Genomic DNA, 17,901 nt, shown 5'->3' on the forward strand with positions numbered 1-17,901 from the left:
AATGGAATTCTAAATAGCCTGCTCCTTATTAACTTCTGGGTCTATTAGAAATCAGGCCTGTTTCTCCATCCACAAGGCAAAGCCACCAGTCCGTGTCTCTGTTTTAGATTAATTACTTTTCTATGGATCAGGAGAGAAAGGGATGGTGGAAAGAGGAAGAAAGTCAAAAAAGCTGTCTGCAGTCGAAAATGGCAAGATACATATTTTCTGCTCTGACGTTAATACATCTTCCACGCGGCAGCTCTTATCTGCTGAGTCACGTCAGGCCCTGGTGAATTTTGATGATTACTGCAGGTCACCCAATAAGAATCCACAATGAAGGAGGCTGAGGCTGACAATATCCTCTCAGGCGCTGTGCTCAGTGACTTAAAGACTGAACTCTTTCCCGCTGCACACCCTGTTCCCCTCACCCCATGGTAGAAAGACTAACGTATACATAAAAAAAGGAAAAGAGACTTAGAAACTATAATGTTTGGTCATCTTCCTTGCTCAAAATGTGTTTTTTGGAGATACCCATTGGTCAAATAATCCCCCCAAAAGTTTTTCTGGAACCCGGACATTTCGGAAAGTACCGGTAAAAACGTCTCGCTCAGCTAAACAGCAGCACGGTGACTTAAGAAGAAAGGGCACATGTTAGTGAAGCGCTGTGGTTTGCTTTTCTCTGGCTTCCTTAAATAGGATGGAGGATTCAGAGCCATGCCTCCATTGAGCCTCAGTTGATTGGCATAACATTTGTTCAGCTTTGGACCAAAATGAGACTTTCATTATAAGAAGATCCCCGGTTACGCCTCTGCACGGGAACATCTCCTTCTGATCTGAAAGGTATATTTATCCTATGAGTGAGAACAATTCTCTGCTAAACTCTCCAACGTGTTACCCTACCTCTGACATTTCACAGGAAACAGAAGACAAGGTCACCTCTGTTTTATTTCACACTGAATATGAAACAGGTCCTTGCATGAATAGATTATTACTTTATTCAGATTTGGCCCAACACAGGTTTTATACCAGTATTAATATATCAGGCCCCTCGGCTGCCTCTTTTAATTTTTTTTTCCCGTTCTCCTTTTTTGTTGTTGCGGCGAGGCAAGAGTGGCGATGAATAATTGAACGGTGCCGCGGTCCAAATGTCACAGCAGGGGAAATTGTTTGCGCTGGCTGGTAATTAGAATTTCATTGTTTGTGATGTAGGTTTGAAATTCCTGTCATTCCACATTCCACCTTATCGCCGTGATGGCTGATATATCTGCTCTCGTCTATCTGGGGAGACACTCAGATGGAGAGATGGAGAGATGGAGAGATGGCACGGAGCACAATACATTTGCTCATTCAGCATCATCTCCACTGCTGCTGGTCCAATGTATAGGCCTAAACACACACACACACACACACACACTGACAGAGATAAAGACACTCTCAGATGGACAAACCAATGGACGTGGTACAACTGGTCATTTTCTCACATTCACAGCATCGTACCATTGCGATGTGATGAAGAGCAGGATGTATCTCTCCCCCCATGAGCCACTTGTTGTGTATGTGACAAGAGAGAAGGAGCCAGTTTCAATAGACTATATCAATACTTCAGGTTTCACTATATAACTATATACTAAGTGTATCTGTGCAGATACTCCGCATATTCATGTATTTTCTTCAAAACCAAAGAAAATATTTGATATAAATACTTCCGTCGGTCTTTTTCTAGTGTTTTTTTGTCAGATTAAAAATCATTCCTTATTTATCTGTCGGCCTTATTGATTCCAGGCTTTCTACAACACGTGCCTCTCGGCTTATTCGTTCTCTCTTTTTCTACATCTCTCTCTCATATTCTTTTTCTCCCGTCCGTCAGCCACCAGCTCCCAGAGTCTCTGCTCACGTTCTCTTTTCTTTGGTTTGATTATATTTCTTCACGTCGTTCAATTGTTATTGTTGTAAGCGCTTACTGGCAAAAATAGGCGATGTGATGCCATTTCCATCCTCTTTCTGTAAAAGTGTGCATCAATTGACAGATGAATCGCTGAGGCCTGTTTATGGTGACAGTCAGCTCAGGGATTTATAATCACACGTACAAAAGAAAACATTGAACGCGCATAAAGGACTTGAAGAATACGTCCATCTCAGTTGCTAATCACAGTTATTTCCTCACCCTTTGCCCTCAGCCTGTCACATCTCTTCCTCTCTTCCTCTCTTTCTGTCATTTTGTCTTTTGTTGTTTTTCCCCTTTTCTCTCTCTGAATCTGTTTCTTTTCATCTCTCTAGCCCTCCATCTCTCCCACCAGCTCTACCTTTTGTTCTCTCCATCAGTGGGAGATGGAGTTAAGTGCAGCTGTAGGCCAAATAGCCCAGTGATTGGCTCTCACTTACTCCTGCCTCCCCAGTGCATTTGAAATCACTGATTGCAGACACGCCGGTCTAAATCAAAGCCACGCTATAAAGGAAAAGCTTTCAGGGAGAAGGTACCGGGTGGAAGTTACGATTCATGTGTAAATTGTCTTATGTACCATATAATTGCGGTTGTCCACATTTACTGGGCAAACAACCCGTGAATCCGATCTGAAAACAGATTGACAGCTCTTCCCTTTTTCCCGGCTGACCTTTGCCCTTTCGCTCCGCTCTTCAGATGCCCTGAACACGAGGAACCACCAGGTGATGTGCACCACCCTGAAAGTCCTGCAGCATCTGGTGATGTCCGGGGACCGAGTGGGAGAGACTCTGGTGCCCTACTTCAGACAAATCCTCCCCATTTTCAACATCTTCAAGAACAAGAACAGTAAGTTCCCGACCGGTTGCGCGTCAACTGGCGCCGATTGTGTGTCAGCGCAGCGAGACTCGGCGCTTTTGCGGAGGAGTCAAGGTGGAAGCGCGTCCCTTTGTGTTGTAAATCATTTTTCCGCGCTCGTACCGCTGAAGGAAAGCAAACATTCACGAGCTCATGACAGCCAGTGGGAAGTATTCGTGTGCGTCGTGGAGCTCGTGTTAAGACACGAAGGCGTCCGTATCTTCCTCAGCGCCCTGGATCCCTTCCCCCCCCTCTTCCTCCCACCGATTTAACATCCACTTGACAGAGAAGCTCCATTTTGTCCTTTGTGCTGTCAGTCAGGCTGTCGAGGAGGAGACTTTGTCCTTGCTTCCTCTGAAAGCCTCCACCTGGGTGACGCCAGGACCCGGGGAGATTGGCATCAGATCGGCAGGGCTCTTTGTGTGGCTGCGTCAAAGCACTTAGCATGCCGCGACATGACGGGAGCCTCAGAGGCACAAACGCTCCCAAACACAACTCCACACCGAGCCGGTTGGATGTGGAGTGACACCGGGAATCAATCCTTCAAACACAGGCTTTACCAGGAGAAAACACACAGTTTGAGTCTCTTAATCGATATCCAATTGGAATCTCTTGTCTCTCTAATTCGCTTACATTATCTCTGAGTACCTGCCCAAAGATGTCGCCGAGAAAGACAAAGGCTGATAAAGAAAAGCCTGGCTTATGAGTGCACGTCCATATGCAAATCTCCTCCGTGAATTAGCTGTCAAATCAATCCCCGAAATCAATTTGAAGCGTGTGTTTCCTCGTCACGGCCTCAGCAGTTGGCCGGTGAACCCCACCAGGAATAGTTTCATCTCTGTCTGGTAGTTAACGCGCCGCTCGTCTCTCCCCCTCTGGCGAGCATCGATTAAACCCGAGCCGACCTCTGACCTCTCCCAGAGAGACCAGCCTGGGCCCGAGAGAGGGGTCAGAGCCCAGGACCCAACGGGCTGAACCACGACAGCGCTCCAGAGGCATCTCGGAAAACTTACAAGGTTAAACCAAATTAAAGTATACAAGTATGTATATTTAGGGAAGTTCATATGAATGAGTTCATCGATAGATCAAATATTTCTGTTATTTAGTTCTTCTTTTTCCATCTGGAGCTTTACTGTAAAAAATAAGCCGTCATTCATGTTGTGCCCCACCTCTGCTCACACACAAATACTTCAAATATAGAGAATGTTCTCTTTTCGTTGTTGGACCTCACGGTCTGTGATTCAGAACTTGTTGTTCTCTCACTCTCCTTCGCCGCCGTCTCTCTTCTGTGACTCGTTCACATCGATATCAAAGGCTTCCATTGAAGTCCATCTATTCTCTCATGTCGCATACATACACCTCCAGCTCCAGCCCGCCGCTGTGTGCCGCCTGTAGCGGACAGACGCCGCCATTGTGTCCGGCGCCCCAGAACACACCCGGGCCTGTCTGCTGGTGTGTGGTGACGTCTCCCCTCGGCGCTCCCACACTGTGACCTGCAGAGCTTGCATGGCATCTCTCTTATCTCCCCAGCCACAAGCAGGCCACTGTCCAGCATGTGCCAAGTGTGTGTGTGTGTGTGTGTGTGTGTGTGTGTGTGTGTGTGTTTTCACTTGGCATGAATAGATCTGTTGAGTCCCATGTGCAGCTGTTGACTTCCCTGTGGGGCCCACATCTGTGTCTCTGTGTTCACTGTTCTGTAGGTCTGCCAGCTTCGGGCACATCATGCTCTCCTAGCTGTCCACTACACCCACATATACGCTCAGATACACACACACATATATATATATATGATCACATGCTGTCCCAGCAACACACCTTGACTTTGTCCCCGTCTCCTCAGTTGTGGGAGCTGTGAATCAGTCGGCTGACAGCCACTGTTGCGGCGCGGGGGATACGCTCAGATTTCACCAGTATCTCATCACGGGACGGATCCCCGAGGCCGTGTTCACACACTCTCGCCGAGTCGCTCTCACTGCGAGACAGGGTTGCGACCTGTTAAATTGATCTATACACGGGCCTTATCGGAGCCATTTCTCCAGGGTCAGAGCTGGAGCTTTACAGCCATCTCCAAAATGGACCCTCGGGTGTGCTCTCACTCACAGGCGGAGCACCGGACCTCTGACCGGGAGAGCACGCTCACGGCGAGGCGTCCGTCGAAGGAACCGCTCCATTGTTTTCGAGGAGAATTTATTTTGCCGTTCAACACCAGGCAGCCGGCTGCTATTCTTCCCACTGACACAGCGATGCGTCATTTTGAAGTGCACAATAATGAGCAATCGCATCGTATCGCCGTCCTTGATGCAGCCCTTTGTCTCCAGAATCAGCTCCCTCTGCTTTTGTTTGCTTTGTGTCTTTTGTATGTCGGCTGTGTGTGTGTGTGTGTGTGTGTGTTTATGCGTGATGCGAGAGACAATGTCGAGGAGAGTGTAGGAATTCCTCCGATGCGATGAGCACGGCTCTTTTGTTCTGATGAATCTCATCCGTAATGAAATGGAACAATGTCTCTTATGAAGGAGAGATGTGTTTCCTCTCCGGAGCTCATCTACTGTACGCCATCTGAGAAGAGGAAGAGCTTGTGAACTTGTGTGAGGTGGCAGAGTAAATGACACAAGCTCATAGTCTACCATCGTGAATAAGAATCTAATTAAATTCGGGTGTTTTTCCACTATTTCTTGACAAAAACACGATCTCAATGAGGTTCACACAGTCAGGTAAAAAGATTTAAATTGGTAAAAAGAGGACATTTGAACTATAAGTTGGGGTATCGGCATCTATGTTGGGAAGACAAAGCACAGAAATTGTGCACACCGAGTCTTATCAATTTGTACGAATAATTAAAATTGGATGATATATCAAATGAAGATGTATAAATAGAAATATATATATATATATTGGTCTTGATCAAGATGTGACTATTAGTAAACAAGGATATATATATATATATATATATTAATATATATATTAATATATTTATATATATATATATATATGCTTCCCCCCGTGACCAGTACATTCTGAGAATAGCTTGAAACACAGTTCACCGAGAAATCATTTGATTCCAAAACAATGTATTCATTCAGCCTCAGTAGTTCATAAACACAACTAAAGCACAAATAAGCAAAGAGTAATAAGGGATGTGTCATCTTCAGCCTGCACATCATTCTATATCATGTCTGAAGGAGGTTTATGTTTACCTGGAGGTCTCTTCTGGTATTTATTTTAGCCTGCCTTGGAGCATCGTCGTTGTTGTCCTGATGATTTTCTTCGCTTATCTGTAAGATGTAGGTCCTTAAACTCCTATTCGTCACTGACAAACTCTCCCTCTCTCTCTCTCTCGCACACACACACACACTGAAACACACATCCCTGCACTCATCCATATTGGCGGCGCTGCGGTGATCTGGCTCGTTTGGCCTCGTGTGTCTTCCTGCGGGGATGTGTCCAGCTGCGATAAGGTCTCCCCCACGTCTTCTGTTACTGGGCGACTGCTGTGGTTTTTGTGTTGGTGACAGATGCAGTGCTGTGGCTGGCCACTCTGTCTTCCCCTGTGGGCCCGCTTCGTCTGTGTATCACATGACACACACACACACACACACACACACAGGCAAACACACACTCACAGCTTATGTTTGATGTCTCTGTGAATCCATTGGGTCAGTTACAGTCCAAACTGATCGTTGGGATGGAATTAAACAGGAAACGCTGGCTGACCTTGTGACCCCCTCCCACTCAGGAATGAGGAGGCAAGAATGATGTCATCAGTCGTGGATGGAGATAATAAACATGTAACTGTCACATATGAACTGACCGTCATGAACACACGGGTATATAGAATCCAAAGCATTTTTCTCCAACTCTATTTTGTAATCTGACAGAAGGCCAAGCGTATGCCACGGTGCTCGGCCACCTGTGCTCTTGTCCAGAGGACAACGTGATGCTCCAGTTTACTGCCAGTATATGATGTTGTAGTTAATTCCCGGGGATTCTCATTCACAAATATTAGTTTTATTTAATGACCTTTTCCAGCTGTCGTTGTGAAGATTAATTTATTGCTATTACTTTCACTGCAATGGAGGGGACCATTCACACACACACACACACACCTGTAGCCCCCATGTAATCCATCATCCTCCACAGACACACTGAGCTCCTCGTCCCTGTGGACGACAGAACACACACCTCCTCATCCTCAGCCCCCGTCTCCTCTTCCATGTGCGCCTCTAGATATCTATCTATCAAGCAATCACAGCCTGCCAAGGCGCCGCCGCCATTACAATACAGAGAGAGTGGGAGAAACTGCCAGAGAAAAGAGAGAGATAGAAAGAAGGATAGCATGAGTGAGCGTGAGATGAAATCCAGGTGATACCGAGCTCGCCTGTTCCTACCTGCCCCACCGTGAGCATGCTCCACAGCACATAATGACTTTTTCTCCTGTCGCTTGAGAAAAGTAGAAAATGAGGAAAATTGTGAAAATATATTTTTGTGTTAATGGAGTCCCCCCATCTCCCTCCACTTTCATACTTATTCCGCCTGCGGACATGTCCACTTGGATCTGTTAATTTCTATTGTCAGCAGGTCTGAGGCGGAGCAGCCAATCAGGTGGGAGCGTTAGCCCTCGGGCCTGCAGTCGCTCCGCGGCTCCAATTTAAAGGTCAGCTGATAAGAAGTCTGATTCATGCATAATCTGAACTGCTCTGCAGGCAGACTGTTCAGCAAACACACACACACACACACACATTCAACAGATATACTCCTCATACCCTTCGACTATGATTGACCCTTTCAAACTTTTTCCTTCGCACACCGCGTAGACAAGTTTCACTTTCCTTTTCCAGCTCCAATGCATTTGTGCCTTTTATTCCATCAGTTTAGATAAAGTACTTTCACTAATTGCTTGAGAGAAGCACCTCAGAAAGAATTTAGCTTTAAGTGTGTTGATTTGTTCATTCATTTATACATGGTGCATTTTCCAATGGGAAGCACTTTGGGGGATTGTGTGATCCACTCTTCAAATGGCTCAGAGCCCCGCGGCACGCACTATGCTTAAAATTAAATAGAATTGGGCATCTGTGCAAAGGGAGTCTGCAACTTAAACAAATCACCATTTAGAGAGCTGCAGTGTGCAGAGGCTCTCCTCTCCCCAAGCTCCTCCCCCTCCGGTCAAAAGGGTTGTTGCTTCTCCCCTTCTTTCTGCTTGCATCAGTTCTTCATCACATCATTGTCATTCTGCATGCCTCTTTATCTGGCATGAATATCATTCAACAAACAGACCTCAATTCAAATTGACTTAAGTACCGCTAGAACTAATCGACCCCTCGCTGGGTCCTGAGGCTAATGTATGATTTTAGACTCTTAAACTAAATTACGTTGCATTAGTTAGCATATAATAAACGAGCATTAGCACTTCTATGCTTCACTAGTTCAACGGTGCTCAACCTTTTTGATTTATGTACCCCCTTGGAATCCCCCCTGACCAGTGCTAGGCATTTTGGGTTGAAAAAAATATGTAATACGCGGCATTTTGCATAAAATGTATAATATATACAATGCAGCTTATGAACCTCCAATTCTATTTTATTGAATATTTATTAAATAACTATTTTCAAAGGCTTTTTTTTTTTATGGACGCTCATTTGAAATAGAGGGCCTTCACGTACCCCCATTTGAGAACCACTGCACGAGTTACTGAAGGTTTACGGAGTGTATTCTCATGTTGTTTTTGCTTTTTAATGATCTTGTTAAGATGGAATAACGAAGAAGAAGGAATAAAGACCTACCGGCTTCACAGGAACAGTGGTAGTCCTTAATCCCATTGTCTTGATCACCAAGGGATGATGTCGTTCCCTTTCACACTGTGATCTCCAGGCTTCTTGCTTCTATCTGTTGGAGTAGAAAACCACACTATCCTTTTCCTTTGAACATGTTTCAGTGGGCGGGGCTTCGCGAAGGTTCAAACCTTGGAAATAAGTGGATTAGAGGCATCAGCAATGAGAGAAAGCCTGTAAGTAAATGTTGAGCTTTGAGAGGGATGGGATCAGCTTTGACACAAACTTCCTTGTAATCTGTCGATGACCACATACATATTCTCACCGTGAAGCCAGAAATCCTCAATCTCAGCGGGGCTCATCCTTTCATTCCCTCTAATCCAAGTAGCACTCAATTACCTAATTGGACGAGTTATGAGGGTCCTTCTCCTCCCATCTCAATGAGATTAACACACTGTGTAATTAATGAATTTGGGGCACTTTCAAACGATTTGCAGGATTGTCCAGGCTCCGGGGGCCCGACATGTGGAACACAATTATTGAGCTGTCGAAATTGGACAATAGAGTGAGATGAATAGAGCAAGCATTAGCCGTGTTTTCTCGAGACAGGTGATCGTTCCAGTCTGAGCGGGGATCGTGTCGATGCTGCTGATTTCCCGTGTGTTGTCCGCGGTCGGGGCTCAGCCAGCCGCCTGAGAGCCGGTGAACACGCCGCTTCCTGTAGTTTGACGTGTATCCCGGTGCATGAATCTGTGTCCTTGTGTGTGTCTTCGTGGGCGTCAGGACGCCGGTGTGTGTGCAGACGTCTGTCCGGCCCGCCCTGGATCAGCATTTACACCCAGCGCCGGGTTTCCTGTCAGCTCCCAGAAACAACCACGCCCTGGCAGACAAGTCCCGCTCTTTGAAAATGAAAAAGAAAAGCACAATTTCTCAAAACGAATCACAAATAGCGTTCCAGTCTCCCAGACAAGGACACACTCAACCAACAAAAACTAAATGGATTTTACGACCACTGTCGGGGTGGAGTTCTACTTCCCTCTGTCAGACGTGGGCAGGACGCTTTGGGCGCTGAGGAACACGAGAAAGTAAAATAACTGACGTTGTTAACCTCAAATGTTTTTATTTTATTTGATCTAATCTGAATTGTGTGGATAGCAGTTAGATCTTGGACTACTTCAACCTGCAGTCTCACGCATAATAACGTACAATTGTAAAGCGTGAAGATGTCCACGTGAGCCAGTCCTCCGCCTGACATTGCCTCCACTCCTGTCATCGTTGGGGTCTGTCTCCTGTCTGTCTGCGTCTTTAGAAACCCACCCCCTCCATTACTGCTCCTTCTCATCACATTTCCCCGACAGAGGAAATCTTATCCGCTCCATTTTCACACAGGCATGCGCCAGTCAGAGTCCTCCCGATCTCTAATGGATGTAATTGAATCTATTCTCTCATTCTAATGCACACCCTCACGACAGTTATCCCTTATTCACACAAATATGCATACGGTTGTCCCGGCCATGTCTCGTCCCACATGCAGCGTCTAGCGTGGCCCATCTCTAATGTTTCCATCGGACTCCATGGCTCGTAGTGCCATAACAAAATATAAGTTTACAATACTTTATATGGTGAACGAGTATATCCATTCGGAAGAAGACTGATGCATAGTCTCAAGAAATGAATTGGTATTATTTAGGTTACACTTTCTCCTATCATTAAGTCTAAGGACAAAATAATCACACTTTTCAATTGACTTGAACAACATAGTTTCATTAAATGAGTCACAACATTGGGCACATTTCAATGGATGAGTGTTAAAAAAAACGACTTTAATTGCCGTGTTTATAGGTGGTAATTTATTCGTCCCGTGTACAGTATAACTACTCATCCCTATCATGTTGAACATGCATTAACATTTCGATTATGCATGTGAGACATAAAGGCTAATCATACATCTAATATCTGGGTCAGCAACACGGATCAACGGTTAGTGTTCCATAAGCAGAACTACAGAGAAAAAATAATTACGGGCGTTGACCAAACAGAATTGCAAAAACTGCATGTGTGGGCATATTCTGCAGAGAATGTGTTGCTATTCCTTTCACTTTTGAAACTTAATTACATCGTGAAATATCACCACTTGGCTTTCTTTGCTCGTGCTGTTGGTCCCCAGGACATCACCGGAGGAGGAGCACCCTGTCTGCAGCCTCAGGGTCATTTAGCCCGTGTGTGGATGCTCCTGAATGTACACGGCTAATGGAAGCCGATCCAGTGAAGCAGATGTTACCCTATCAGGTTCGACCGCCCACTCTAGAGGACCAGGGGTCATGGAGAATAAAGGCCTGCATGTTTTACCAGACGGTCAGTAAGAGATCGGAGCATCCAAAGAGGTCAAAGAGAGGCTCTTCCATTCACAATGTCTCTCTTTCCTTTTCTTAAAAGAAGAAACCTTTAAGCTACAACGTACACGCCTCCGATATACAGCCACATATGTCAAAAGAACTGAACGAGAGCCAAGTCCGCTGTCAGCCTCACACTGCGGTGTTCAAACACTGCTTGACCAAACTTGGCAAACCTCAGAAATGTGAGGCTGAACACACACCGCCAGAATCAAGCAAACAAATGCAGCTTGAGAATGTTTGTGCCTGCAAGCTGCCATGTGTTTAGAAAAGAGTCACTTGTATTTTTATCTCCGAAGAAAAGGCTTCAAGCACTTCCGCTTTTCAGTGCTGCAACATTGCTAATGTTTAAATTTATTTACTACGGTAAAGATTCATATTTAATTAGGCTTCTGGCAGTGTTATAATTTAGAATGCACATTGTACAGTGTTTGCATAATCAATTAATTGCAACTTCATCTGTGAATAATATTGGTACCACACCAGTTGCCCAGGCGGAGGACACCACTTCCAGGACTTCTCGTGTGTGTGTGTGTGTGTGTGTGTGTGTGTGTGTGTGTGTGTGTGTGTGTGTGTGTGTGTGTGTGTGTGTGTGTGTGTGTGTGTGTGTGTGTGTGTGAGAAGTAGGCGGCCCCATCTCCGCTGCCCCAACATTGAGATAATTCCCATAGTACTGTGTTATTTACTCTCAGGACGGTACTGTCACACAGGCGTGCACACGACGCCCTTCAGAGTCCACAGGGCGGTGATAAACATCGAGTCCGCATCGCACTGCCAGGGGGAATTTAGAATATGCCCGCGATGACACCCACGAGATCATATTCTATAGGCTGTTGACGTCTCTCCAAGGCTTCGTGGCAGGTTGTTGATGACCTCAAAACTAAGTTCATGAACTGTGATACATTATGTATTAAAAATTAATTATATATACATGTATATATATGTACATATATATACATATACTGTATATATATACATATATATATATAATTTTTTTTTTTATGAAAAAATATATTTATAATGTATATTGTGTATGTATGTATGTATATATATATACATATATATATATATAAATATATATATATATGTGTTTGTTTTTCTAATGAAAAAAATATATTTATAATGTATGCATAATGTATATTGTGTATGTATATATATATATAATGTAATGTATACAGTGTTTAGGGTTTTCTAAATATTTTTGTATTAGTTATATACAAGTTAATGAATCAAATTAAATCAAAATCAGTCACAATGTTCAATGTCTCTAAGCTGCCATGTGACATGAAGCACTCAACAGTATAAGCATACCACTGCCGGACACTCGGTTGCAGCAGTTTCTTTGTTTGTGTCTCTTTCAAACAAAAACTGTTTCCATAGTGCGCATCCCAAATAAAAGGAAACCAAATGTTATGATGACATCAACAAAACCCTGTGGGTCAGGGCGTCGGATGCCTGTGTGTCTGCCTTCGCCAACCACACGAGGCCAGGGCCACATAATTAATGTCATCCAACCTCCAACACCAATCAAAGCGTTTGCCTCGTCTCTCATGAGCCCTGTGCCACTCCTCCTTCCTTCTCTCCGTTATCTCCATCCTTCTCTTTCTGTCTCTCTCTCCCACATAAGTGTATCCGTGCGTGGTTTTCACTCGTGGATGAAAGCCTTTGTTCCGGACTGCGTGTCGCCCCTTAATGCCGTTTCGGCGTTGACCTCTGCACCTGGTGGACAGTGGGGACTCCTGTAATGTCCTGACCCCCACAGCCTGCTGCACACCTGGGACGCATATTACACACTCCCGGAGGAAATGCACCCATGATTCTCCTCCTCCTCCCACCTCAGCTCCTCTCCTCCTCCTCCCCATCAAATATTTAGCCGGTGTGGCTGGAGAGGCGCGAATCCCGAGCTCCCCCGTGACTTTCCCTCGCTGTCTCGCCTCGTCTCGCTCCCTCACACACGACGTAGCCCGCCGCTCTTCTCGAGTCTCTCTTTACGGGGAGATGGAACGAAGCGATGAGCGCCTGCATCATTTAGGCTCCTGCCTCCCCTGAGTGGCCTTGTCAAACATGTCGAAACCTCAGCTCTGTGCTCGGGGGAGAGCCGCACTGATGGCCTGCCACTGCACAAACCTGTCCCAGAAAGAGGCTGCGCGGACCAGACTCACCTTTGTGCTTTTGTTATTTGTCACAGTATAACAGTCGTGCCTGCAGACCGACACGCAGCCACAGTGCGAGACACTCTGTCTCTGAGTGTATCAGAGTTCTGTTTGCGGTCGGTCTGCTTGTCACTCACGACGGTGTGTGTGTGGCGGTGGCGAGTGTGTGGATATGTGTGTATCATGTGAGTTTCAGTAGGATTGGCGTATCCATGTCTTATCATAAGAGGATCCTACGACAGCCAGAGCTAGAAGCGCTTTGTTTTGTCTCCTCTTTGGTTTCAAGTCAAAAAATACATTTTAAAAAGTCACATCAATGTTGCAGTCATGTCGTGGAGTCCCCGCTGTGTGGTACTCTTTCACTTTTTTAATATTGATTAAGGAACAAGAAAGTGTTTGTCAAGTCCTCCTCTTGTTCACCGCTCCAAAGGACACGAGGACAACTCCAATTTCCGACTCGTTTATTTTTATTGTAAAGGTTTTATTTTTAGGTTGTAAACCTTTAAAGACAGAGAACAGAAATGACCTTTTAAATTAAACATTTTAATTAAACATTTCCACTGAATTTCAAATGGGTTTAAACATTTAATTAAACATCTTGTACTTTAAATTTTTTCCAAACTCAAAATGAAATATTTGAGCACAAATCCTTTAACACTAAATCAATGCATGTAACGCTGCAATGTGTTTCTTCACCAACCAGCAGCTACACATATTAACCCTCCTGTTACCTTCACATTTACTGACATATTTTACCCTCGGGGTCAATTTGACCCCAGCAATTAAAACCTCCAGAAAATTATTAGAATTCATATTGTTTCCCAAGTTTAAGTGTGAGGTACTTTATGTTTGTTTGTTGACTACCTAAATAGCCCTTTAAATATATAAAAAAGTTGATATTTCTTATATGTTTGACACAGTGAAAAACAGCCTGGGGTCAAATTGACCCCAAAGACCATCGACATTAAACACTAAATGGGGTAAAATTGACCCGAAAGGTAACAGGAGGGTTAAGCAGCATTTTTAAACACCATGAGAGCAAATGATCCATTTCACCGACCATCGCCGTCTCTGACGCGCTGAGTGACCCTGAAGCGTCTCCTCTCTGCTGGTCGCTTGTTCCAATGCACGAGGGCCTTCCTGTCCCCACGGGTGCTCCATTGAGACATCTTGAAAGCTACTACATACGAGAGTTGAAGCATTTCTTTTGCCTCCGGACGGCTCGCAGCCGACAGCACGAACCATCAAACTGCAGCCGACGAGCTGACGGCACTCACAGGGTTACTGGGTGCAACACGACGCCGTGATCAGGACGCCGTGATCAGCCCTAACTGCCGTCTGAGCACAGGCAATAAGCACATTCCTCAAATTGACTAACTATTTCTAATCTGAAAGGATATATTTCATGTTCTAGACACACTGTTTGTGTCTATGGGGGCAGGGATACACCCTCACCATGTGAGCTTATGTTCAGAGCGTGTGCGTCGGCCCCTGAGGGGTCACGTTCTCTCCCGTCTGTTGGTCCTCACAGCTTTTGTTCCCCACAGCGCTGCTATTCTGAGAAAGGTCGTCTTCACCTCCGATTCCGTCACCGTAAGGATGCCGAGATCGCAACCCGCTATCTCGGGTAGATGTCAGATTCCTGTATCTATTTACGATCGGCCCTCCAGTAAATGGCTTCGTCGTGGTTATTACAATCATTTTTACATCGCGACAAGTTGCAGACTGTTTCCATTTGGCTGGCAGAAGAATGGTATTGGATGGCGAATGTGTGCAGTGTTCGTCCTGTCGGCTGCGTGCTGTTGCCAGATTGAAGCAGATGCCGTGGTGTAATCTAAACTCAAATGTGTGTGTGGTTCAACACGGAGGTATGTGGCAGAGGTCCCTGCTCCGCGTTCTATTTCCATCTCTGTGTAAGAGGGCAAGCTGCTGGGTGGCTCATGGAAAACTGACCCCGAGCGGAATATCACCTCTCGCCTCGCGCATACCACAAAGTGACCCGTCTTCTTGCGCAAAGCCCGCCCCCTCCCCCCCTCACTGGAAAACACTGAAAATAAGTCTTTCATCACCTGACTCCATATGCGCGGAGAGATTGAACCAACAGCTGCTTTGGAGCGATTGGGAAACGGCTCGGAGAAACACACACTTACCTTACTGCGGGCTGGGTGACCGCAACCAGCCTGGAGTTTAACCCCCTTGACTCGAGGGAAGATGTTTTCATCTTGAGAACGGCGGTTAAGCCGCTGATGAAGGCTGGCCTCGTCACAATGACCGTCGCATTTAAGAGTACATCGTGTGTGTGTGTGTGTGTGTGTGTGTTGCTACCCAGAGCAGCAGTCACCGCAGGCTGGGCTTTTATTCAAGAGTCGTAATGAGTGAGCGCCATCACGAGCCAGCTCGCCTATTGATTACCTATAAAGAGCACTCAGTGGAGACGTGCTGTGATCCATAGATAATGCTTTGCACAGGGAGGCTCAACGCAGCCTGGCTCTGAAGCGCCGCCCCCACATCTCACATTGTGTTGTGTCATTCGACGAGATGTGGTGCCACTCTGGCAAAGGGCTGTTATCCGGGTCGGAGATCCGAGCCTTCGCGGACGGCACTAAACGGTGGAATCAGGACTTTATCAAGCGGGCACGGGAATCTCGGTCAACGCTCATTCACCGAGAATACCGACTGTAAACACCGGAGGATCCAACCTCAGTGCTGACTCGAAACGATGTCGAAACAACCAGACCCGTCTTTCAGCCGCATCTATTCAGGAAGAATCAAATCTTGCCACAGAAAAGGCAATCAGACAGAATAATAGAGCGGTAACGGAATGGCCTTTCCATCCGTCCGTCGCTCTGGACTCAGACACCAGTCGGTGTCCAAAAGCCGTCTGCACACTTCTGTCTCCCAGCAACGACGTGACACACAGAGCGATGCCGTCATCATCCCACGCACACAGACACAGACGGACACACATCTCCTGCATCTGGGAAAATGTCACCTGATATTTGAATGCTCTTGCGCTAATGTGTTGCTACCGCCAACCGACAGCTCTTCACTTTGATCCAAGTGAACTGCTCCTCTCATGCGATGCAAAGCTTTCGCTCCACGCTTTGCATCCAGCGGTTCTGTGTCGGTGGAGAGGGCGTCGCCGACGGAGCCGAGTGGAGGAGGCCGGCGTCAGTCTGGGGACGATGAAGAAAGCCTCCGACTTGAATCTGAGCACGAGAAGAGATGACATGAGCTCAGAGCATCTGGGACAATGCACATGATTCATTCCATGTCGTAGAGGCTAAATATAAAAGCCATCTCAGTCATTGAGTCTTACGTTTACCTTCAGAAATGCTCCTTGCTTAATGGAACTGTCACGTATAATTTCCCTGTGAAAGGAGTTATGTTTCTGTGTTCTGATTTCGGGTTCAATTCTTTTGTTATTGCCGAATTGTATTTCTAATTTAAGTTCATAATGTTAATGTTATTGCTACTTTTGTTTTGATTAGTAGGTATACATAGTGTACAGTCCATAAATATCCCTTCACACGCATTTTTACATTCCCTACTTTTCCTGATTATATCAACATAATTTTACCTAATTTTACGACAATTTCATGTCTTTTACTTTTAGTTTTTAATAAAGTGTGGTGTGAGTACTTTCATGTCAGTAAAGGATCCGATGACTTCCTCCGCTACTGTCTAATCTGTAACTGTGTTTGCTCCCATGTGGCCTGTAGTTACTTTCTACCTTTTTATGAAATGTCCCTGTTGTGTGACGGTGTGTGTTTCTCTAGTTCTGAGAGGTGAAGAAACTCTGTGGTAAAAACTACGTGTGGATCATACGTAGTTCGGCCATCTTGTAGCCGGGAGCTAACGGCGGATAAAAGAGTGAGCTAACGTTTAAAAAAGTCACTATATTGTTCTATTATTACAAGCTCCATGTGTAATAATCTCGCACTCTATAGCCCGTTTAAAAATATGAGACACAAACGAGTGGTTATCATTGCATGTAGCCTACTTTCTCCCATGCAGGTTTCTGGATGGATGTGTATATTATACAATGCACCCGTCAGTGTAATGATGAGGATTGATGAGCGTCCAAAAACTCCATCTTCTCACTCACTGTAGAGTATATTCAGTGTGTACTTTGTCGTGTGTAGTGGTTGAGTAAACAAGAGAGTTATATTGTACTTATCTCCAGTGTGAACTGGTAAGATTCAATAGGCACTATCTTGGAATAATGGCTTTGTCAGTTGAAATTACAACACAGTCTTTCTTGCTGTGGGTATTATTGAAACTGGGCCCTATAGCTGATTTGCTGCCAGACTCTATTGACTGTTGTTTGTTGTTCTCCAAACTAATGTTGCCGGAAAAAAACCTGAGTGCACACAATTCCGGTTGGCTTGTGCAAGGCTCCGTGTGAGGTCCGGGAGGCGTACGCCTGAGTGTCGAGGACCTCCCTGCCCCAGAAAGCTAGACCGTCGAGAAGCCTGAAGCTAATGGGCTCTAAACGTGATTCAGGTGATATCCGTGGTCCAATCAGAATACGTGCACACATACACGTCATTCCACAGGCCTCTCGAACATCTCGGAGGTACGACAGAACAGGGACTCCCGGCTCCCTGAGATGTGACTCCAATTACTTTTGCACGCCGCGTGTCCTCTCACAAAGTGAATTCTCCGACAGATTCCGAAAAGTAAATTTCTAATGTCATGCTGATTTACAATGGCATTGAATCCACGACGCTTGACGGCGCCATAAATCACCCCGGGGGACGAGAAAGCGCCGCCGCAGCTCTGAGAGCGGACAGAACACATGCAGCGTG

At 45.6% G+C, this 17,901-nt stretch overlaps 1 protein-coding gene across 1 annotated transcript in view; it reads left to right on the forward strand.

The window, feature by feature from the left end:
* The window catches only part of pacrg (PARK2 co-regulated), a 134,949-nt gene that overhangs the window by 74,185 nt on the left and 42,863 nt on the right, over positions 1-17,901 (forward strand). The window contains exon 4 of the mRNA XM_056426588.1: positions 2,621-2,770. Within this exon, the coding sequence (XP_056282563.1) occupies positions 2,621-2,770 (150 nt within the window). The remainder of the gene's footprint in view (positions 1-2,620; positions 2,771-17,901) is intronic.

The sequence above is a fragment of the Pseudoliparis swirei genome, chromosome 11, assembly GCF_029220125.1.
Source record: "Pseudoliparis swirei isolate HS2019 ecotype Mariana Trench chromosome 11, NWPU_hadal_v1, whole genome shotgun sequence".
Classification (NCBI taxonomy): Eukaryota; Metazoa; Chordata; class Actinopteri; order Perciformes; family Liparidae; genus Pseudoliparis; species Pseudoliparis swirei.